The 25,028-nt window shown below is 39.0% G+C and overlaps 1 protein-coding gene across 1 annotated transcript in view; it reads right to left on the bottom strand.

Annotated features, from left to right (window-relative positions):
* Positions 1-25,028, bottom strand: part of ARSB (arylsulfatase B) — a 175,018-nt gene that overhangs the window by 65,614 nt on the left and 84,376 nt on the right. The window contains exon 5 of the mRNA XM_040450038.1: positions 24,507-24,750. Within this exon, the coding sequence (XP_040305972.1) occupies positions 24,507-24,750 (244 nt within the window). The remainder of the gene's footprint in view (positions 1-24,506; positions 24,751-25,028) is intronic.

The following is a 25,028-nucleotide window of genomic DNA, read 5'->3' as shown; positions in this document are numbered from 1 at the left end:
AAAGTTCAATGAGCAGGCACCTGTTTTCAGTGCAGTTTAAAATACTCTTAAAGGCTCACAAATCCTTGATCATCTAAAGTTGAGTAGTCTCTAATAATCATATAAAAGATCCCACTCCTGTACCTGGAGAGAAAAATGCTTAGGCTTTTCTTTTTTTATCTTTTCCTCTTCCTGTGTATTTTTAGGGCAAACCTCTTGCACTGCCATCATAGTGCCATCCTTTCTTCTCTGCGCCTCTGGAAATTTTTGTCACCAATAACCTCTACTTTTTTATGCAGTTTTTCCACATATTTATGTATTTATTTTACCTTTAACTATCATATCTTCTCTTCACCATTAAATGTCTCCGAACAGTATTGTAACTGAAGTTATTCTCACTTGATCTCACATTAGAATTGCCTGAGGAGCGGGGCACCTGGGTGGCTCAGTCAGAAAAGTGCCAGACTTTCGCTCAGGTCATGAACTCGTGGTTCGTGGGTTTGAGCCCCATGTCAGGCTCTGTGCTGACAGCTGAGAGCCTGGGGCTGCTTCTCATTCTGTGTCTCCCTCTCTCTGCCCCTCTCCAACTCATGCTCTACCTGTCTCTCTCTCTCTCTCTCTCTCTGTCAAAAATAAATAAAAATAAAGAATTACCTGAGGAGCTTTCACATCCAGATGCTCCGACTACATCTTGTAACCAGAAAGATCACTGTGGGGCAGAACCCAGGCATCAGTACTTGTTTGAACTCCTAGCTGATTCCAGTGTGCAACCGAGAGGCACTGGGTTGCGACCACTGCTCTGGAACAGAGCTACTCAAACATTAATGTACATGCAGATCCCTAGGAGATCCTGTTAAACTGTGGATCTGATTTATTTGAGCAGGTGGGACCAGGAATCTGCATTGCTAGCAGGTTCCCGGGTAGTATGGTTGTTGCCGGTCTGAGGACCACACTTTGAGTAGCAAGATTGGAGAAAGTCCCTTGGAGCCCTGCTACACAGGACTGGAACTCCTTCAGCGTTTCCTAAATTAGAAATTCATTTAGTTTAGACCTGATTCTAGAGCGATGGTTCTTGGCCCTGGCTACACAAAGCAATCACCTGGGAAGCTTTAAAACATACTGATGCATGAGTTCCACCAAAAGAGCGTGATCTCATTGACATGTGCTTCAGCCTGGGCATGCAGATTTATAAAAGTAATTTGTTTTAAATTAGCTTTATTAAAATATAATTTACAAATCATACAATTCACCCATTTAAAGTGTTCAGTTAGGGGGTGCCTCGGTGGCTCAGTCGGTTAAGCATCCCACTCTTGATTTTAGCTCAGGTCATGATCTCACTGTTTGTGAGCTTGAGCCCTGCAACAGGCTCTGTGCTAACAGGGCGGAGCCTGCTTGGCATTCTCTCTCTCCTCTCTCTCTGTCCTTCCCCCATACTCTCTCTCTCTCTCTCTCTCTCTCTCAAAATAAATAAACATTAAAAAAAATAAAGTGTATGGTTAAATATTTTTAGAGTATTCAGAATTATAAAATAACATCCAATAAAACAAAATCGAATTTTATTTTTTCCCATACTAAATAAAAATTATGTACCCTCGCAGAAGCCCTAGGCAATCACTAATCTGTAGTGTTCCTTCAGATGTGCCTATTCCAGACATTTTATAGAAATGGGATCATAGAATATGTGGTCTTATGTGACTAGCTTCTTTAACTAAGTGTCATGTTTTCAAGGTTCATCCCTGTTGTAACATTTATCAAGCACTTCATTCCTTTAAATGGCTGAATAATATTTCATTGTACGGATATAACATGTTTTCTTTATCCACCCATCAGTTGATGGACATTTGGTCCACTTTTTGGCTATTATGAATAATCCTGTTATGGCTGCTCATGTACAAGTTATTGTATGGACCCTTGTTGTCATTTCTCTTGCATATATACCTAGGACTGGACTTGCTGGATCATATGGTAATTCTATATTTAACATTTAAAGACCTGCCAAACTGTTTTCCAAAGCAGCTGTGCCATTTACACTCTCACCAGCCCGGTATGAGCATTCCAATTTGTCCACATCCTCAGTATCACTTGTTAATGTCTGTCTTTTTGATTATAGCCATCTTAGTATGAAGTGGTATCTCACTGTGGTTTTGATTTACATTTTCCTTTTCATGTGGATATCGACTATTTGTATAGCTTCTTTGGAGAAATGTCTATTCAGATACTTTGCTCATTTTTAAATTGGATTGTCTTTTTATAATTTGTAACTGGGTTGTATATATTCTGGATATATTCTGGATGCAAGTCCCTTATCAGATATGTGATTTGTTAATGTTCTCTCCAAGTCTCTGGGTTGGTTTTTTTTTTTTTTTGTTTTGTTTTTTTTGTTTTTGCTTTCTTGATAGTATCATTTGTAGAACAAAGGTTCAAAATTTTTGATGTGTTCCAACTTGTCTATTTTTCCTTTTGTTGCTTTTGGTGTTTTATCTATGAAACCAGGGTTAATCCAGGGTCGCAGAGATTTACTTCTACATTTTCTTCTGAGAGCATTATAGTTTTAGCTCTTACACTTAGGTCTCTGACCCATTTTAAGTGAATTTTTGTGTATGCTGTGAGGTAGGGATCCAATTTCATCCTTTCACATGTGGATATCCAGTTATCCCAGTACTATTTATTGAAAAGGTTATTCTTTCCCAGGTGAACTATCTTGGTACCCTTGTCACAAATGCAGCTGATTCTAACACACAGCTCAGGGTGAGAATCACTAATCTTGAGACTTGTTACAGGAAGTCACATGTGATTATATGTTCTAACTTCTTGATTTTCTTCAATAGAGCAAAAGATGGGTGACTAGCTTCTAGGACACTTATGTAATGAGCCCATGTATAATAATAATGGCTTCCCCTTGAAAATACATCCTAGGCCTCAGAAAGTACCTTAGGAAACCCATTGATAACTCCCTACCATCAGTCCCTTTAAAACACCCCTGTATAGGGATATAAGTACGTTGAACACAACTGTTTTGCATATGATGCAGTTTCTTCCCCAGAGATATGTGTACCAAAGTGAGATGGAAAAAAAAAGTGTTTTGTGTTCATGACGCAGTCTTCAGTGAAATTAAATGTGTGATCACCACAATCTTATACATAAATAGTGGCTTCATCAAACTCATAAATGCTTATGGGGACGGATTATTGTTATATTACAACATGTGTTAGCTTCTATCTTCTTTATGTATCTATGTATTTATAGGTAATGTGACAAATATTGTAGTACCTCATGATAATTTTGTACCTTATACCGTTCGGAGGTTTTATTTCCATACAACCAAAGCACTAGAAAGTAGACTGTGAACTGCTTCAGTAGTTTGTGGTCCTCCTCCTGACCAGTTCTCAAGACCCCACTCTCTGACATGCAGTCCTGCACAGTCTGTAAGGGCATAGCCTTTCAGGGTCTTCATCTCAAGTCCACAAGGCTCTATAATCCAGAGCCTGTTTTCCCCACTCACTAGCAGAAGGTGGATAAATGTACCTTCTTACAGAACTGTTTTGAGAATTCAATGAGGTAGCCTACATAAAGCACATACACATAAAGCTCGAGATACAATACGTGCTGAATAAGCTGGTAGCTTAAAAACAAGAACACCTTTATTGCAGAATGGGATCGTGACTCTGTGGGCATGGAAAGAATATAACCACACATACAAGACTATAACCTGAGACACGCATATAAGAATAATATGGAACAGTGGAACATTTATATTCCCAACCATTCTTCTTGCTGGTAAGAATTCCCCTTATGAAATATACTGGTGTAGCTATAACTTCAGTTTCTAAGACGTGTAACATAGTCTCTCCCATGTGAGACTCTTGTTTCAGAAAAGTATCAGTGTCAAAAATAGCTAAGTCGCACAGTCTACTTATCATGAACTGCATATAAAAACGATATAATGTCATCTGTTACCTAGGGATTTTCCCTATTTTTCAGATTAAAGGACATGGTGTAGTTTGCTATACAAGCAACACTATCTTCATTAGGTTGTTCGTTCCATTTGTGAAATTTAAATCTCTGAATAATGACTGATGATGTTTGTGGGAAATGAGTTTTCAATAATCACACAAGTTCATGTAAATGACCTCATTTTATTATGGCAAGGTAATGGAAGTTTTTACTATGGCAAATGTTTGGGCTCCAGACTGATAGGGACAAAGCAGAGCTCTCTAATTAGCTTCTTAAGATAGGCACCTAAAGGACTGGTCAAAGATCTTTGCTGTGCAATGCTCACTACCCACCCCAGCTTACATTAATGATTATGGCAGTAAGTAGGCAAAGAACTCTGTGAAGAAAAAGAACCGTAGCATGTTGTTCGCATTGACCGCTTAATGACAGAGACCTATCTCTAAACCAGTGAAATGGGCATGTTTCATCCATGTCTGTAACAGCCAAAGTGGAGTTTGGTTGCAGTTTTATGTTGCAGTTTGTTTTGGCCAGGCTACTTTGAATAACAGTAGCTAGTATTAATAGAGCATTTATTATGTGCCACATATCACTTTAGATGCTCTACATGTATTATTGTATTTAATCCTTGACACTAGGACATAGATACAACCTTGGCACGGAGAAACTAAATGATTTGCAAGATCATGTGGTTGAACAGGTGATAGAATTGGGTTTGAGACTCAGGCAAATTAACTCCTGAATTCCCAACTTCTCACCACTATGCTAAACTGTCTCCTTAGTAAGATGTGGGCGTGGCCTCACTATCGCCTTGAATGTCTTACGTTTCCATTCATTCAGCTTATTTTCAAGGCTCTATTACCAAATATCTCTATTAACTTCAAATGCCTCCACTAACAAAAGAGATAATCATTTCCTCCACCCTCTTCTGTTAAAAACTTACATAATGTGGTATGCAGTTAATTATCTTTGATGATATTTTAGTATTCAATTTTAACTTATCTCAAATTTCATATTCTCCGGATTTGCTTTAAAAATAACAGGACACTGATCAGTGACTAGTTTCCAATACGCTATAAATATTTTCTAAAAGTCTACAGTTTCAGACACTGAGATCACAGCACTGTCCATTTATAAATAGAGTTTCCAGTGTTTGACTTTCATTTTCCAACTAGTTGAAGGGTGGGGCAGTAAAACATTCCCCATAAATAAATGAAATGCTATTAAATTCCATACTCATTTTGCCACTAGCTGCTGACCATCTGTCATAAAAAGCCACACCCTGAAAAGCAGTATCAAATATTTAGAATAGAAATAGGCATGATGGTATTTTTGCTGATGAGATTTTGAAAAAAAAAAAAAAAGTTTCTGATTAAAAAACTCAAGAAACACCCACATAGTAATATCCGTCCTGTTACCTCCTTGTGAGCATCATCATCATCGTTACCACCTTCATCTCGAGCAACTGAGCTGTGACCGTATTCCAGGCACTACGCTAGCTAGGTGTTTTATACATAGTCTTTCACTAAATGCTCACGTAAGTGCCTGTGAGGTAGGTACTCCTAATGTTACATTTTACACACGAGGGAACGGACGCTTATAGATGGTAAGTAACTTGCCCAAGGTCACACAAATAACAAATGGAAGAGATAAGACCTAAATCAGATCTAACCACAAAGGTCACATTTTTAGCCGTTATACAGTTGACCCTTTAACAATTTGAGGATTAGGGGTGCTGACCCCTGTGAAGTTAAACCTCCATGTATAACTTTTGACTCCCTCAAAACTTAATTACTAATAGCCTACTGTTGACCAGAACCCTTGCCAATAACGTAAGTGGTTGATTAACATGTGTATTATATGTTATATGTGGTATATACTATGTTCTTATAACCAAGTAAACTAGAAAAAACAAAATACATTTGCTGTACTGCACTGTATTTATATTTAAAATTCTGTGTATAAGTGGACCCATGTGGTTCAAACCTGTGCCATTCAAGGGTCAACTGTACCAGTGAAATTCCTGGAGGGACTTCTTTTCCTTGTTATGTGGGTCCAGGTGACTGGGTTTGCATAAATCCCATGTTCCTTAAAAAGTCATTTTAACATGCACACATAACCATGAATAAAGAATTTAGGCATGGGAATTACAAGATTTTGACTAAATGTGGTGAGGAAATATGTAACTTAAATTCACTTGATATAAAGTTATATATGGAGAGATTGTTTTCATGTATATTTTTATTAAGAAATCTTATTAAATTTTTAAAGTAGGCTACTTAAGAAATAAGTTATATTACTAAGAATAACTGCATCAGTCCCCTAAATATCATCTTTTCCTATTCATTACTGAAAAATAATTGGTAGGACTTCTGGGTTAGTCTCAGGGCAAACCAGCAGGGCCTAATATGCCTTTCTTCCAATTTCCATGATAACACCCATGAAGAATTACAAAAAGATGAAAACTGGCAAGCGCACTGGAAACTAAAGACCAGATGCCAAAGTCTCCAGGGGATTTTCACTAATGCCAGTGCTGAAGACATGAACAACATATTCTTGAATTCTACCATAAGAATCAAAACCTGGTCCCAAAGAAAACAGAAAAAGATGGATTTGCTTTGTCTACCTCTAACTATGGGACTCAGAGATCACACTACAGATAAAAAGGGCAATGAACTCCCATTAGCTGTCTTCAGAACTAGCCTGTCACGGTTCTTCCTCCCTCCTCCCAGTTACATCCCCCCCAACCCCGCCCCATGTCCACCAAGGCAGCAAACACTAGCCTCCACGAGAGGAAACAGAAGAAACTAGACCTAGCATGGAGCATCCTTGCATGTGAACCCACCTGACCAAAGGGGGTAAAAAAATCTGAACCAAACCTCAGAGCGCTACATACTGTGGGCTTAGGGTAGAAGCAGGTTTACTAAAAACGTCGGTAGAGAATCAAAGAATAATACATCATTTCTTAAACATTTTGCTTTAACTTACAAACACATATATATTCCCTTGGCAGTCTTTGAACGCAGGGCTACTGGACAGAAGTACCTACCATCTTCATGACCATACTTATAACCATAGTTATGATATGGTTGCACACTTACATGCTTCTTCTAGAGTTTCTAGGGCTGTTTTCTTAAACTGGAGCAAGAGCCTAAGAACATGTGAGTTTCAAGATATCTGCAGAATAACGGTGGCCATGTAAATTTTAATCTCTCCACACATTCTCCCTAGAAACCATCTTGAAGAGGAAAGAAAGTAAAATCACTCCATGGCTAAAGCCTACAACACACGCGGGAGATAGAACGTGCTTAAACCCTGGATGGCTGTGAGGAAATAAGCATCTGAGGCCTGAAGAGTCAGCACCAGTGTCAACTAGAGGAGACTCAGGCTGGGATTATGCAAAAGAGGGTCAGGGAGCACAAGAGGGAAGGACTCACATTGTGCTTGGAAATATACACCCCAGAAATAGAGGGCCCCACCCGGAGTGATAAAAGATTGAGATACAGTTCTGATACTGAGTGGATCAGAGAACAGGTTACTGAGGGTTCAAAAGGAAGGGCTTGGACAGTGTGCAGGACAAGAGTGGCACTCTCAGGCAGGCACCAATTCTGACAGGAGCAGTTGGAAGGTGGATAGTAAAGGGAAAGAAGGAAGGGCAAAAGATCAGGGTCCTACTGAAACAACCGAGCATCATAGAATCACAAGAAGGTGGACCAGAAAGACAAGGGAACATTTATTTGTTTGTTTGTTTATTTTAACGTTTATTCATTTTTGAGAGACAAAGAGAGACAGAGCATGAGCAGGGAAGGGGCAGAGAGAGGGAGACATAGAATCCGAAGCAGGCTCCAGGCTCTGAGCTGTCAGCACAGAGCCCGACACGTGAACTCATGAACTGTGAGATCATGACCTGAGCCGAAGTTGGACACTCAACCTACTGAGCCATCCAGGCGCCCCATGGGAACGTTTATTTTTAAAAGTGCACTTCTTGGGGTGCCTGGGTGGTTCATTCGGTTAAACATCTGACTCTTGGTTTCAGGTCAGGTCATGATCTCATGGTTCGTGAGTTCAAACCCAGTGTCAGGCTCCATACTCACAAGTGCAGAGCCTGCTTGGTATTCTCTCTCTCTCTCTCTCTCTCTCTCTCTCTCTGACCCTCCCTTTTTTTTTAAAAGTATATTTTATTTTGCAGTAAAAGAAGGTACTCTTGAACTAAGAAATAAATGAAACTATCCAAATCCCATCTGCACAGACTGCCTGCCCATCATGTCCAGGAAAGGCTGACCTATGTACATGTGAACAACAAAAAGAACCCAGCATCTAAACCAAGTTAATATGGGAGTTTAAAAAATAGGAGATGAGAATTAAAACTTTTGGGCAAATGAAAGCATTCTCCCCACTACAGCAAACAACAAACAACAACAACAAAAACAAAAGAAAGAAAAAGAAAAAGAAAGAAAAGAAAGCACAAAGCAGAAAAAAATGGTTACATGATATTTCAACATGAATTAAATAGAATTAAATCAGCAACTGCCAATATAAAAAAATACCATGAATCAAAAATTTTAAAACTCTGACAACGAACTAAGGGAAGAAACTAAAAGAAAAGACAAAATCTCATAAATGAAGGGATAGTATACATAACTGAAAGTATGTGAAGGCATGTAAAGGATAAAAAATGAAGAGAGAGAAGATAATTAGAATAAAGAAAAAGGGCCAGAGAGAAACACAAACAAAAGATATATAAATAAGATTCAATAATATCTATAATGGGAGTCACTGAAGAAGAAACACAAAACAGTTAAACATTTAAAACTGTAATTCACAGCTCTCTGAAATGAAAGACCTGAATGTACAGACTGAAAGAACTCACTGTACATTTAAGAAAACTGACCCAGCACAGTCACTTTGAGACAGAGCTAGTAAATGTCTTAGACTTTAAATCATAATAATAGTAATAATTAAAATCTTCTGAGCCTCCAGGCAAAAGGACCAAATCACTTGCAAAGGAAATGAAATCAGGTTGACATTAAGCTTACCAACAGCAGCATAAAAAAACAAAGAGTGGGATAACATTTTCAAGAAACTCAAGCAAAGAAAGTATGTAACAAGGATTTAATATCAGTTGAACTGTTTTTCAATTATCAAGGTTATAGAAAATGCTTCAATAAATATGCAAGAATTCAAAGAATCCTGAGAAATCTATTTAAGAATTAATTCCTTCAACTAAGAGATCGTTGAGAACATTTTAGAAAAGGACAAGGGGTTAGCAGGGAATATATTGTTCTAAAATAAAATTGTGAGTAAGGATAGAAGAACAGTATCATGTATATTACATGCTCTGATTAGGTAGAAATAATACAACTAAGAATAAAACTGGAAGAAAGGGTAAAACACGAGAGGTGAAAGTTCAATACGCTAGTTAGTTTCCTCGAAGGTAATAAGCAGAAGTCAAAGATGCCAGGTAGTAGAACCTAAGTAAAAGAGGAGGACTAAGAAAATTATATACAGATCCTCCTTGACTTATAATGGGAATATGTCCCAATAAACCCATTTGAAGTTGAAAATAGAATAAACTGAAAATGCATTTAATACACCCAACCTATGGAACATCATAGCTTGGCCTGCCTTAAATGCGCTCAGAACACTCACATTAGCTTACAATAGGGCAAATCATCGAACACAAGCCTATTTTACAACAAAGTGTTAAATACATCATGTAATTTAATAAATACTGTACTGCAAGTGAAAAACAAAATGGTTGTCCACGTATCAGTTGTTCATACTCTCAAGATTGCTTTGACTGGCTGCGAGCTTGCCAGCAGCATCGTACCGCATATTACTAGTGGGGGAAAAGATCAAAAGTCAAGATTTAAAGTGTGGTTTCTACTGAATGTGTACCATTTTTGCACCATCATGAAGTCAAAAAATTATAAACCAAGGACTATCTGTAAAGATATTAGTATAATGAACACTAGAATAAAATGTAACTCATTCTAAATATTAAAAGAACTAAAAAATCAAAGGTCAAAGATCTTAGTAAATATAACACAAAACAATACGACGAAGCTAGGAATAAAAATACCAGTCATAGCAATATATATAAACTCACCTCCTAAAATAAAATATTTTCTGATTGGATCATCACGAAAAACCTAACACTGCACCTAACAACTACAGAATACACATTCTTTTCAAGTTTCCATGGCACAGACACCACAAAAGATCATATGTGGAGCCAAGCTCAAATTTAAAAGGACTCAGTAATAAAAGTATGTCCTCTGATCACAAGAGAATTAAGCTAAAAATCAATAACTAGAGAAAACCTAACACATTTGTAAATTAAGCAACATGCTTCTAGAGACTTAGGTCAAGGAAGAAATCACTTGCACTGTCCCCACGGTTATATTTACCACAAATTTTGACATAAATTCTGCCTTGTCAGATACCAGGATGGCAATCTCAGCCTTCTTTTTCGTTTGTAGGAAAACCTTTGCTATAATGGTACTTACCAGAAGACAATAGAGCAATGTCTATAGAATCTTGAGGAGAAGAGATTTGGCAAGAATTGTGAAATTATTATCTATGCTTGAAGGTAATTGATACTCTTTCATATGCAAAGATTTTTTTAAAAACTCATCATTTATGTATCTCTGCTGAAAATTACTTTAAAATATTAAGCAACCAACCAAAAGATTAATTAAAATTAGGAACTGAAGAATGGCGAACCTATATAATAAAAGGAATGTTGGTAACATTAAAGATAATTAAATGTACAGATCAACATATATAATTTCTCTTTGGGTGGTTACAAAGTTGAATGCAGAAGAAAAACTTTTTGAAAAGAAGAGTTATAAGATTCATAATATTATGTTTCAGAAAGCTGGGTCTACAATACCAGATTGAATTAACAAGCCCTTGAAAATAGAAAATAAGCAGGAAAATCTTGATCAAAAAAGTAAAGGCACAATAAAATTTTCTTTGAGTATTTCTGCTTGCAGCCAAGATGGAGTAGCAGGCAGAGTAGACTTGCCCTCCTGCCTAAAACAACCTAAAGAAAACCAGAAAGAATAAATGAAACAAAAGTTTTCAAAACACGGAATACCAGGGAAAGGACAGTGATCCCTGAGGGGTAGGAAACAAAAGAGGTGAGTCTGGTCATTAACCTAGCTTACTACCTTGAGAGAGTTTCCAGGCCCTGGTGCAGAGAAGGGAAGGTAATAGCCCAACAGAATCTCTGAGTTGAGAAGGTAGAACTGAGGGTCTAGGGAGACTGAGGGAACTAAAGTACATAGGACAGAGTACCAGAGAAGAGAAAGCTGCACAGAAGGAAATTTGCAGAGGGTCCCATAAAGTACTTAGCTGAGCACTGATCAGATGCATGTGAGGGAACTACCCCAAACTGGGGAAAGAACCATCAGAAAGGATGAGAGGGAACAGTGCCCAGCATTTCACACAGAGTTGGGAATAGCACCTGCTCCCTCCAGCCAGATTCACAGAGCACCATGTAGATTACTGGGGAGGCTCTGACTCAGTCGTGGAGAATAATTAGCCCTAGGCTCAGCACAGGTCTGGACCTGCCTAATAAATTATAGAGCAACACCCAGAAGGATCAAACTATTTCTAAGTAACTACATCTCAGAACGAAGCAAGAAGATTTATAATAATACATAAATATCTAGCACCTAATGAGGCAAAATGCATAATATCTGGCATCAAATCAAAGATTAAAAGTCATGGAAACATGCCCCATTGTAAAGGGAATAATCATTTAGTCACAACCAACCAAGAACTGACATAGATGTTGGAATTAGCAGAAGTCATTAAAAGTTACTTTAACTGTATTCTTTATGTTCATAAAGTTGACTAGACACATGGAGGGCATAAAAAAGACCCAAATGAACTTCTAAAAATGAAAACCTACAAAGGGTGAGATGAAAAATATGCTGAATAGAATTAATGGAAGATTAGCCACTGATAAAGAAATAATAAACTTACAGGTATAGCAATAAAATCTATCCAAAATGAAATAAAGAAGAAAAGTAATTTTTTAAAAAATGAAAAAGCATCAGTAAGCTAAGGGCAACTTTAAGTAACCAAGTAAGAAGACTGGATACTTTCATTCTTCCTAAATTAATATTAGGGTTTAATCTCATTCAATCTAATTTATAAAAAGTTTTTTTTTTTTAATTTAACAAAATAATTCTAGAGCTCAGAAAAAAATTTAAACGGTGGGACAGTGAAGAAGACTTTGCAAAGGAAATAGAATGGACAGGTGGATAACTATTTCTACCAGGTATTTAAACATACTCTAAAATTTATATTTACAACACATTACACATTACAACAGTGAGATGCTAACATGAGAGCAGCTAAGTGAGACTCAAACAGATGCACCAAGACAGATCACAGTAGTAATAAGAACTTAAAAAATAATTAAAGTGGTTCTATAAAGTGAAAATGAAAAGAGTATTTAATAATAGTAACAATATAAATATTATTCAATAATAATTATTCAATAATCAGTCTGGGTGGTCTTGGTAATACTTGGAGTAAAGTATCATTTTAAATCAGAGGTTCTTAATCTTTGGCTCATTGACCATTGGCCTTCATGGTATCTGTGAAAGTGGGGTGTAGAGTGAGTTTTCCCTTCAACTTTCCTCTTGAAGTTGAATCCACAGGGCAGAAGTTTTAAGTTTTAAAGTTATTAAGTTTTTAAAATATTTTACATCATCAGATAATACTTGATTGTCACTATTGTCATGTTCTAACATCCAGAAGAGTTTCCCATTGATGAGAAAGAAAAAAAAACATTCCTACCATTATGACTAGGGGTTCTGCTTTTGCTTATTTAAGTGTAATTAAATATAAAATAAGTGAAAAAAAGAAGAAACACTGTGATATATTGACCCTTTGAAATGTCTTAAAATAACCTATAGGCTTTTTACCAAGTTGAAATGCAGAAAAACTATACAGAAGGGAAAAGAACTTGGAGAAGCCATGTCCCCTAGAAATGATAACGTGCTTTGTGGTTTGGAACGAAGAAAAACTGAAGCAGGTGAAGGAGCTCCTATTGCAAATGATGTCACTCACTCCATAACTGCCATCTCTTCTAAAATTTTAATATTTTGAAGCAGGTCCAAGAGTAACTGATAACTTTGCAGCTAGCTAGTGAGGCCTCTGATGCTCTCAGCACAGCCACCTCTCTTACTGGGATTCCTAGTTCATAAGACCCTCTTGAAATTTTCAAAAACTACCATTATCTTGAAAATGGTATTCCAAGTAAATATCTGACTAGAAGAAAGTTCCAGAACCTTGGGCACAGACCAAGTATCCCTGACATTTGGCTGTCCATTTGTTTTTGCTGCTTTGGATAAGAAGCTCCAGATATCACTGTGACTGGATACTTTCTCTACCAGCAGTTATGGGTGCCAAATGTAGCATCACTGATCCCAAATGATGGCTTGCCTAATGCTATGAGAAGCATCAACTTCAAGGCCAGAGGGGCTGAATCATTTGTTAGGATCTTTCATCAAGGAACAGGAGCAGAATGAAAGTAGTTCTTCATTTACTGAATAGAAATTTGCTGGATTCCCAGAGGAAAGTTTTGAAATGCTTGATTAAATTTGGGCAAGAAATTTTACTGTTTTGTTTTTTTTTTTCCAAATAGGACAGGAAAGCTCTCTCAATCACAGTTTAGCATACTTGGACAATATTTTTGGCCATATCTCTTGGCTAAAGCCCCGCAGTCAATATTATGTATGCTGCTGAAGAATGAAGCGCCCTTGTTCTATGGGAGAGGGTCATTAGGAGGTCAGTATCCTTCTAACACTAAAGAAAGACTTTCCCCAATCCGGAGTTAAGGGTGCCCAAACTTTTTCCAACTTCTTGGCAGGCAGAAGCAAACATATGCCAAACTTTTAAAGGTTATTCATAATCAATATAATCTTAAGATTGAAATGTGGATTTAATAATCTAAAATCAGGCAATATGGATGAACATCCAAGTCTTTGACTTTGCCAAAGATAATAGCCTCAGTGAGTTGGGGACAGAGGAAATTATTCACCCTGAAGTCAACTATGTCTCAACTCATTTGCTATGGTTTGCTTTTGCAAGCCAGGATTTACAACACTTCTGCCACCGAAACAAAAATCAAAGCTGATTGGATATCAAGCATGACCCATATATTGTCATATAAAAACCACTCAAAACTTTCTCCTACTTCTATAAGTCAAACCACAACAGTTTTCACATTGAAATTAGTGATCTGCTGAGTTGAAGTTGAAATTTTGCTCTGCTTAGAAATTTTTGTTCTATTTCCTTTTCATCATAAAGTAGGTATTAATTTTTACATTAAAAATTAATGACAGATCAGGGTGCCTGGGTGGCTCAGTTGGTTGAGTGTCCAACTCAGGTCATGATCACATGGTTTGTGAGTTCAAGCCCTGCCTCGGGCTCACTGCTGTCAATGCAGAGCCCGCTTTGGATCCTCTGTCCCCCCCTCTCTGTCCCTCCCTTGCTCATTCTCTTTCTCTCTCTCAAAACTAAATAAAACATTAAAAAATTAATGAGAGAGACACAGGTTGGTAAAGAATGTTTCTCGGGGAGAGAGGGAAGATGGCGGCGTAGGAGGATGCTGGGCTCACCACGCGTCCTGCTGATCACTTAGATTCCACCTACACCTGCCTAAATAACCCAGAAAACCACCAGAGGATTAGCAGAACGGAGTCGCCGGAGCCAAGCGCAGACGAGAGGCCCACGGAAGAGGGTAGGAAGGGCGGCGAGGCGGTGCGCGCTCCACGGACTGGCGGGAGGGAGCCGGGGGGGGAGGGGCGGCTCGCCGGCCAAGCAGAGCCCCCAAGTCTGGCTTGCAAAAAGCGGAGGGGCCTGACGGACTGTGTTCCGACAGCAAGCGCGACTTAGCGGCTGGGAGGTCATAAGTTAACAGCTCTGCTCAGAAAGCGGGAAGGCTGGAGGACAAAGGGAAGGAGACCTGCTGAGCCCCCGGATGACAGAGCTCAGTTTGGTGGAGAACAAAGGCGCTCTCCAGCGCCATCTTCCCCGCCCATCCCCCAGCCAAAATCCCAAAGAGAACCAGTTCCTGCCAGGGAACTTGCTCGCTCCGCGCAAACACCCAACTCTGCGCTTCTGCGGAGCCAAACCTCCGGCAGCGGATCTGACTCCCTCCTGCTGCCACAGGGCCCCTCCTGAAGTGGATCACCTAAGGAGAAGCAAGCTAAGCCTGCCCCTCCTGCCCCCGTGCACCTTGCCTACCCACCCCAGCTAAGACGCCAGATCCCCAGCATCACAAGCCTGGCAGTGTGCAAGTAGCCCAGACGGGCCACCCCACCCCACAGTGAATCCCGTCCCTAGGAGAGGGGAAGAGAAGGCACGCACCAGTCTGACTGTGGCCCCAGCGGTGGGCTGCGGGCAGACATCAGGTCGGACTGTGGCTCCGCCCACCAACTCCAGTTATACACCACAGCACAGGGGAAGTGCCCTGCAGGTCCTCACCACGCCAGGGACTATCCAAAATGACCAAGCAGAAGAATTCCCCTCAGAAGAATCTCCAGGAAATAACAACAGCTAATGAGCTGATCAAAAAGGATTTAAATAATATAACAGAAAGTGAATTTAGAATAATAGTCATAAAATTGATCGCTGGGCTTGAAAACAGTATAGCTAACAGCAGAGAATCTCTTGCTACAGAGATCAAGGGACTAAGGAACAGTCACGAGGAGCTGAAAAACGCTTTCAACGAAATGCATAACAAAATGGAAACCACCACGGCTCGGATTGAAGAGGCAGAGGAGAGAATAGGTGAACTAGAAGATAAAGTTATGGAAAAAGAGGAAGCTGAGAAAAAGAGAGATAAAAAAATCCAGGAGTATGAGGGGAAAATTAGAGAACTAAGTGATACACTAAAAAGAAATAATATACGCATCATTGGTATCCCAGAGGAGGAAGAGAGAGGGAAGGGTGCTGAAGGGGTACTTGAAGAAATAATAGCTGAGAACTTCCCTGAAGTGGGGAAGGAAAAAGGCATTGAAATCCAAGAGGCACAGAGAACTCCCTTCAGACGTAACTTGAATCGATCTTCTGCACGACATATCATAGTGAAACTGGCAAAATACAAGGATAAAGAGAAAATTCTGAAAGCAGCAAGGGGTAAACGTGCCCTCACATATAAAGGGAGACCTATAAGACTCGTGACTGATCTCTCTTTTGAAACTTGGCAGGCCAGAAAGAATTGGCACGAGATTTTCAGGGTGCTAGACAGAAAAAATATGCAGCCGAGAATCCTTTATCCAGCAAGCCTGTCATTTAGAATAGAAGGAGAGATAAAGGTCTTCCCAAACAAACAAAAACTGAAGGAATTTGTCACCACTAAACCAGCCCTACAAGAGATCCTAAGGGGGACCCTGTGAGACAAAGTACCAGAGACATCACTACAAGCATAAAACATACAGACATCACAATGACTCTAAACCCATATCTTTCTATAATAACACTGAATGTAAATGGATTAAATGCGCCAACCAAAAGACATAGGGTATCAGAATGGATAAAAAAACAAGACCCATCTATTTGCTGTCTACAAGAGACTCATTTTAGACCTGAGGACACCTTTCGATTGAGAGTGAGGGGATGGAGAACTATTTATCATGCTACTGGAAGCCAAAAGAAAGCTGGAGTAGCCATACTTATATCAGACAAACTAGACTTTAAATTAAAGGCTGTAACAAGAGATGAAGAAGGACATTATATAATAGTGACAGGGTCTATCCATCAGGAAGAGCTAACAATTATAAATGTCTATGCGCCGAATACCGGAGCGCCCAAGTATATAAAACAATTACTCATAAACACAAGCAACCTTATTGAGAAGAATGTGGTAATTGCAGGGGACTTTAACACCCCACTTACAGAAATGGATAGATCATCTAGACACATGGTCAAATAAAGAAACAAGGGCCCTGAACGAGACATTGGATCAGATGGACTTGACAGATATATTTAGAACTCTGCATCCCAAAGCAACAGAATATACTTTCTTCTCGAGTGCACATGGAACATTCTCCAAGATAGATCATATACTGGGTCACAAAACAGCCCTTCATAAGTTTACAAGAATTGAAATCATACCATGCATACTTTCAGACCACAATGCTATGAAGCTTGAAATCAACCACAGAAAAAAGTCTGGAAAACCTCCAAAAGCATGGAGGTTAAAGAACACCCTACTAACGAATGAGTGGGTCAACCAGGCAATTAGAGAAGAAATTAAAAAATATATGGAAACAAACGAAAATGAAAATACAACAATCCAAACGCTTTGGGACGCGGCGAAGGCAGTCCTGAGAGGAAAATACATTGCAATCCAGGCCTATCTCAAGAAACAAGAAAAATCCCAAATACAAAATCTAACAGCACACCTAAAGGAAATAGAAGCAGAACAGCAAAGGCAGCCTAAACCCAGCAGAAGAAGAGAAATAATAAAGATCAGAGCAGAAATAAACAATATAGAATCTAAAAAAACTGTAGAGCAGATCAACGAAACCAAGAGTTGGTTTTTTGAAAAAATAAACAAAATTGACAAACCTCTAGCCAGGCTTCTCAAAAAGAAAAGGGAGATGACCCAAATAGATAAAATCATGAATGAAAATGGAATTATGACAACCAATCCCTCAGAGATACAAACAATTATCAGGGAATACTATGAAAAATTATATGCCAACAAATTGGACAACCTGGAAGAAATGGACAAATTCCTGAACACCCACACTCTTCCAAAACTCAATCAGGAGGAAATAGAAAGCTTGAACAGACCCATCACCAGCGAAGAAATTGAATCGGTTATCAAAAATCTCCCAACAAATAAGAGTCCAGGACCAGATGGCTTCCCAGGGGAGTTCTACCAGACGTTTAAAGCAGAGATAATACCTATCCTTCTCAAGCTATTCCAAGAAATAGAAAGGGAAGGAAAACTTCCAGACTCATTCTATGAAGCCAGTATTACTTTGATTCCTAAACCAGACAGAGACCCAGTAAAGAAAGAGAACTACAGGCCAATATCCCTGATGAATATGGATGCCAAAATTCTCAATAAGATACTAGCAAATCGAATTCAACGGCATATAAAAAGAATTATTCACCATGATCAAGTGGGATTCATTCCTGGGATGCAGGGCTGGTTCAACATTTGCAAATCAATCAACGTGATACATCACATTAACAAAAAAAAAGAGAAAAACCATATGATCCTGTCAATCGATGCAGAAAAGGCCTTTGACAAAATCCAGCACCCTTTCTTAATAAAAACCCTTGAGAAAGTCGGGATAGAAGGAACATACTTAAAGATCATAAAAGCCATTTATGAAAAGCCCACAGCTAACATCATCCTCAACAGGGAAAAACTGAGAGCTTTTTCCCTGAGATCAGGAACACGACAGGGATGCCCACTCTCACCGCTGTTGTTTAACATAGTGCTGGAAGTTCTAGCATCAGCCATCAGACAACAAAAGGAAATCAAAGGCATCCAAATTGGCAAAGATGAAGTCAAGCTTTCGCTTTTTGCAGATGACATGATATTATACATGGAAAATCCGATAGACTCCACCAAAAGTCTGCTAGAACTGATACATGAATTCAGCAAAGTTGCAGGATACAAAATCAATGTACAGAAATCAGTTGCATTCTTATACACTAACAATGAAGCAACAGAAAGACAAATAAAGAAATTGATCCCATTCACAATTGCACCAAGAAGCATAAAATACCTAGGAATAAATCTAACCAAAGATGTAAAGGATCTGTATGCTGAAAACTATAGAAAGCTTATGAAGGTAATTGAAGAAGTTTTAAAGAAATGGAAAGACATTCCCTGCTCATGGATTGGAAGAATAAATATTGTCAAAATGTCAATACTACCCAAAGCTATCTACACATTCAATGCAATCCCAATCAAAATTGCACCAGCATTCTTCTCAAAACTAGAACAAGCAATCCTAAAATTCATATGGAACCACAAAAGGCCCCAAATAGCCAAAGTAATTTTGAAGAAGAAGACCAAAGCAGGAGGCATCACAATCCCAGACTTTAGCCTCTACTACAAAGCTGTCATCATCAAGACAGCATGGTGTTGGCACAAAAACAGACACATAGACCAACGGAATAGAATAGAAACCCCAGAACTAGACCCACAAACGTATGGCCAACTCATCTTTGACAAAGCAGGAAAGAACATCCAATGGAAGAAAGACAGTCTCTTTAACAAATGGTGCTGGGAGAACTGGACAGCAACATGCAGAAGGTTGAAACTAGACCACTTTCTCACACCATTCACAAAAATAAACTCAACATGGATCAAGGACCTGAATGTGAGACAGGAAACCATCAAAACCTTAGAGGAGAAAGCAGGAAAAGACCTCTCTGACCTCAGCCGTAGCAATCTCTTACTCGACACGTCCCCAAAGGCAAGGGAATTAAAAGCAAAAGTGAATTACTGGGGCCTTATGAAGATAAAAAGCTTCTGCACAGCAAAGGAAACAACCAACAAAACGAAAAGGCAACCAACGGAATGGGAAAAGATATTTGCAAATGACATATCGGACAAAGGGCTAGTATCCAAAATCTATAAAGAGCTCACCAAACTCCACACCCGAAAAGCAAATAACCCAGTGAAGAAATGGGCAGAAAACATGAATAGACACTTCTCTAAAGAAGACATCCGGATGGCCAACAGGCACATGAAAAGATGTTCAGCGTCGCTCCTTATCAGGGAAATACAAATCAAAACCACACTCAGATATCACCTCACGCCAGTCAGAGTGGCCAAAATGAACAAATCAGGAGACTCTAGATGCTGGAGAGGATGTGGAGAAACGGGAACCCTCTTGCACTGTTGGTGGGAATGCAAATTGGTGCAGCCGCTCTGGAAAGCAGTATGGAGGTTCCTCAGAAAATTAAAAATAGACCTACCCTATGACCCAGCAATAGCACTGCTAGGAATTTATCCAAGGGACACAGGAGTACTGATGCATAGGGGCACTTGTACCCCAATGTTCATAGCAGCACTCTCAACAATAGCCAAATTATGGAAAGAGCCTAAATGTCCATCAACTGATGAATGGATAAAGAAATTGTGGTTTATATACACTATGGAATACTACGTGGCAATGAGAAAAAATGAAATATGGCCTTTTGTAGCAACGTGGATAGAACTGGAGAGTGTGATGCTAAGTGAAATAAGCCATACAGAGAAAGACAGATACCATATGGTTTCACTCTTATGTGGATCCTGAGAAACTTAACAGGAACCCATGGGGGAGGGGAAGGAAAAAAAAAAAAAGAGGTTAGAGTGGGAGAGAGCCAAAGCATAAGAGACTGTTGAGAACTGAGAGCAAACTGAGGGTTGATGGGGGGTGGGAGGGAGGAGAGGGTGGGTGATGGGTATTGAGGAGGGCACCTTTTGGGATGAGCACTGGGTGTTGTATGGAAACTAATTTGACAATAAATTTCATATATAAATAAAAAAAAAAGAATATTTCTCAAGTATGTTTCTATGTGTAATCACATAAAAAAGAATGTGTAATCAGTGTCTAATATTATAAAAATTAATTCTTCCCAAATTTTTGTGCATATATAAATTCATAGTTCTCAGAATCTCAAAGAGGTCCATGAATCAAAAACCTGGATAAAAACCCACTCCTCTGATTTAGATATAACATAACACACACAGTAATCTCACAACAGTTCAGGAATTATATGGAAGAAAATCAAAGCACTACACTTAGAGAAAAATATATAGCACATTTCAGGCTGAAAAAGAGCCTTCTGACCAAAATAGCAAACAAAAAACTGATTTCAGCAAGAAAACACAAACTTCCGTAAATGTAAAAAGTCACAAACATTCCCAAAAGAGAAAATACAAATGGAATATAAAACATTTAAAAATTAATTTCTTTAATAACCAAAGAAATTCAAGTTAAAATGAGACAATTTGCCTATGATATTAACAGAGGTTTGTTTTTTTTTTTTTAAGCTGTATAAGTTGTGAAAGTACGTGAGAATTCTCATACACCAGTGGAATAAAAGTACTGTGGTACTTTGTTGGAAAGCAATGTTATAATGTCTATCAAATGTTTTCAGAATGGTCATTCTCTAAATACTGCAGGATATCTCTTACACCTGGAATCTAAAAAAAAGAGGGTGGCTGAACTCTTAGAATAGAATGGTGGTTGCCAGGGGCTGGAGGGTAGGGGAAATAGGAAGATGTTGCTCAAAGGGTACAAACTCCAGCTATAACATGAATAAGTTCAGTGGATCTAATGTACAGCATGCTGACTATAGTCAACAATACTGAATTATAGGGCACCTAGGTGATTCAGTGTGTTACGCGTCTGACTTCAGCCCAGGTCATGATCTCAGGTTCATGAGTTCAAGCCCCGCATCAGGCTCTCTGCTGCCAGTGCCGGGTCCACTTCGGATCTTCTGTCCCCCTCTCTCTGTGCACCCCCCACCCCCGCTCGTGTTCTCTCTCTTTCAGAAATAACAAATAAACATTTTTTAAAAAAAAATACTATTGTACACTTAAAATTTATTAAGAGAGTAGATCTTAAATGTTCTCACCACACACAAAAAAATAGTAATTATGGGAGGTGATGAATGTGTTAACTAACCTTATTGAGATAATCACTTCCTAATATATATGTATATCAAATGATCACGATGTGTACCTTAAATTCACACAATGCTTTATGTCAATTATATCTCAATAAAGCTGGAAAAATGAAATTAAACTATATCATTTTTCCTTACCTTATGAATTCACCAGTCCTAAGTGAGTCAGAGAAGAAAAAGGTGTCAGACGCCATTCAACTGGACTATAGAACCCTAACCACCCAGCACTCCTTGACTATACATCTCTGATTGCTACTTCTTGCCTTGCAGGTGAATGATGAAATATATAGACATTTTAACAAAATTAACCTCCAGATTTTTAAACAAAATTTTGTTTAACATTTATTTACTTTGAGAGACAGAGAGAAACAGAACATGAGCGGGGGAGGGGAAAAGAGCGGGAAACACAGAATCTGAAGCAGGCTCCAGACTGATCTGTCAGCACAAAGCCTGACGCAGAGCTCGAACTCAGGAACCGTGAGATCATGACCCGAGCCAAAGTTGGACGCTCAACCGACTGAGCCACCCAGGTGCCCCAACCTCCAGATTTAACTCGATATCTATTTTCTTTACTATCCAAAATCAGGCAAACTTTTCCAAGGTTTGTGTTCAATACAAGAAAAAAAATTTTAGTGTATGCAATGAAACTGAGTGACATTCAAAAATAAATAAAATAGCCGTTCTCTAGCTTAAGCATTTATATTCAAATAATTTCTGTCTAGTGGGAAAAAATCCAAAATATAGAGATTTTATGAATAAATTGTTTACTCTAGTGTTATTAATAAAAAATAAAAATTAATCTATATTAAGGGAATGGTTAAGTTGACATATCAAGGTATATGATAGAATATGCATTCAGGGTCCCTGGGTGGCTCAGTCGGTTCAGCGTCTGACTCTTGATTTTGGCTCAGGTCATGATCTCATGGTTCATGAGACTGAGCCCCACATCAGGCTCTGTGCTGACAGCTTGGAACCTGCTTAGGAGTCTCTCTCCCTCTCTCTCGGCCCCTGCCCTGCTTGTGCAAGCTCTCTCTTAAAATAAATAAATAAACTAAAAAAAAAAAAAAGAATATGCAGCCATTGAAATAATGTTTGTAATGGGTTTTTTGGAAGACATGATCAAAATTGATGGTGTATTAAGTGAGGAAAAAGGTAGTAAAAAATACTAAGAAACATTTTAAGGAAATATGACACATATTTATGGTAGCTGTTTCCAGGTAAGAGTTGGGTGATTATTTTTATCACAAATTACTTTTGTGATACTTTGCAAATTATCTACAATGAGTATATATTACTCACACTCGGGAAAATTAAATAAAAATAGAGTAACTGCAGAACACGTGTACATATCAAGTTTAGATCATGGATAAGGGACAGAAATATTTTAAAGAAAAAGAAAAACGTCATCTTATATGAATGAGCAAATAATGAGTATAAACTTACAAAACAACTAATGAAAGAAGTTTTGTTGTTTACTTCTTGGCTTAGCTGTTAGATGATGTGGATATGACTGAGTTCTGTTTAAATGGTAAATAATAGGGGCCCCTGGGTGACTCAGTTGGTTAAGCATCTGACTCTTGATTCCAGCTCAGGTCATGATCTGATGGTTTGAGAGTTGCAAAAATAAAAAAACGGTAAAAGAACACCCATGCCCTTTACCCAGATTATCCTATTTTTCATATTTTACTAGATATGTACACTTTATCTCTCTGTGTATCTTGAAATATGTATTGAAATACACACAATTTTTTCTAAACCATTTGAGGGTAGGCTAACGTGTCATCATGACCTTTTATTCCTACTTCATTGTATATTTCCTAAGAATAGAAACCCTACTATTTTTGAGATGGGGCCTCTGAAGTGGGATGAAGAAGGAGAGTATGAGGAGGTTGTCTCCTTCTGGTCACTAGGGACCAATCATCCATGTTTTCTCCTTCTGTAACACCAACAGAGGTTGCAAACTATTGCACTAGACAAATGCCATTCCATCAGTAACAACAATACCCCCAATATATACATACACATAATTATAATTTAGATATATGTGCTCATCTATTATGTACCTTATAAGGCCTATTCTTAAACAAGGATAAGATAAAATTAAATACAAATACAAGTTGATAGTTTTCTTTCAGCACCCTCGAAGGTGTATACCGTGTCCTCACCTTGGGCGCCATTTTTCTACACTGTGGCGGTAAACAGGAGAAGGACTGTCATCACTTCCAAAGTGGAGTCCCGGTTCTGCTCCCCAGATTGTACCCCCCTTACATTCTGCCAGTTCTCTCTATCACAATGCACTGTTTTATTACCTTCATAGTGCTTATTGCTGCTGGAAGTCACCTTGCTTATTTATGTGTTTACTTGTTTATTTCCTGCTCCCCCACCCCGCCCTTCCCCACTAGAATATAAGCTCCATGAGAGCCAAGATCTTGCCTCTTGTTCATTCCTAATTCCTTCACCCCTAAAACAGGGCTTGGCTCATAATGGGTGCTCATTAGATACTTATGCACAGATGCTCCCTGGCTCACATTCCAGCTCTACCCGCTGCTTGGTTCTCTACTCTCCCAGCAGACAACAGGGTAGGTCCCCTGAGGGAGCAAACAATACCCTATCCTACATCTTAGAGAAGCTTCCCTGATTAAAACACCCCTGTACAAGGTGTGCAGCTGAGGACAATCTTCCTCTTTATGTAACACACAGGGCCACAGTCTCAAATCCAGAACGTGAAAGATATATATAATTAAAACATCCCTAAAGACATTTCTACTTCTTTGTAATCATTTATTTGTAAGCTGAACTATCATTTTTCACACAAAAGCTATCATTCTCACTCAATCCTGTCAGGCTGTTCTTGCCGTTTCTGCCCTAGGAGATAAAAAAGGAAGATGTACAAGTACCTGATGGTTTTCCACACATCAAAGCCATCCAGAGGCTTGGTGCCTTTTGTGCTTCCCCTGGCCAGCTTCACGAGAGTCGGCAACCAGTCAGAAATGTGGATGAGCTCCCGGTTCTTCACACCCTTCTGCTTCAGCAAGGGGCTTGCCACAAAGCCCACTCCTCGAATGCCTCCTTCCCACAGGCTCCATTTTCTTCCTCGAAGGGGCCAGTTATTGCCCCCTGCCAATGTCTGTCCTCCATTATCTGAAACACAGTTAGGTCTTTGCATGAGAACAATGCTAGACACATTTAAGAACAGAAAACTTCTTGGGGCGCCTGGGTGGCGCAGTCGGTTGAGCGTCCGACTTCAGCCAGGTCACGATCTCGCGGTCTGTGAGTTCGAGCCCCGTGTCGGGCTCTGGGCTGATGGCCCGCAGCCCGGAGCCTGCTTCCGATTCTGTGTCTCCCTCTCTCTCTGCCCCTCCCCCGTTCATGCTCTGTCTCTCTCTGTCCCAAAAATAAATAAATGTTGAAAAAAAAAA

This window comes from Herpailurus yagouaroundi, unplaced genomic scaffold, assembly GCF_014898765.1.
Source record: "Herpailurus yagouaroundi ecotype Mexico unplaced genomic scaffold, PumYag 29, whole genome shotgun sequence".
In the NCBI taxonomy this organism is placed as follows: Eukaryota; Metazoa; Chordata; class Mammalia; order Carnivora; family Felidae; genus Herpailurus; species Herpailurus yagouaroundi.
The sequence above is the reverse complement of the archived record's forward strand: the minus strand, read 5'-3'. Positions and strand labels throughout refer to the sequence as shown.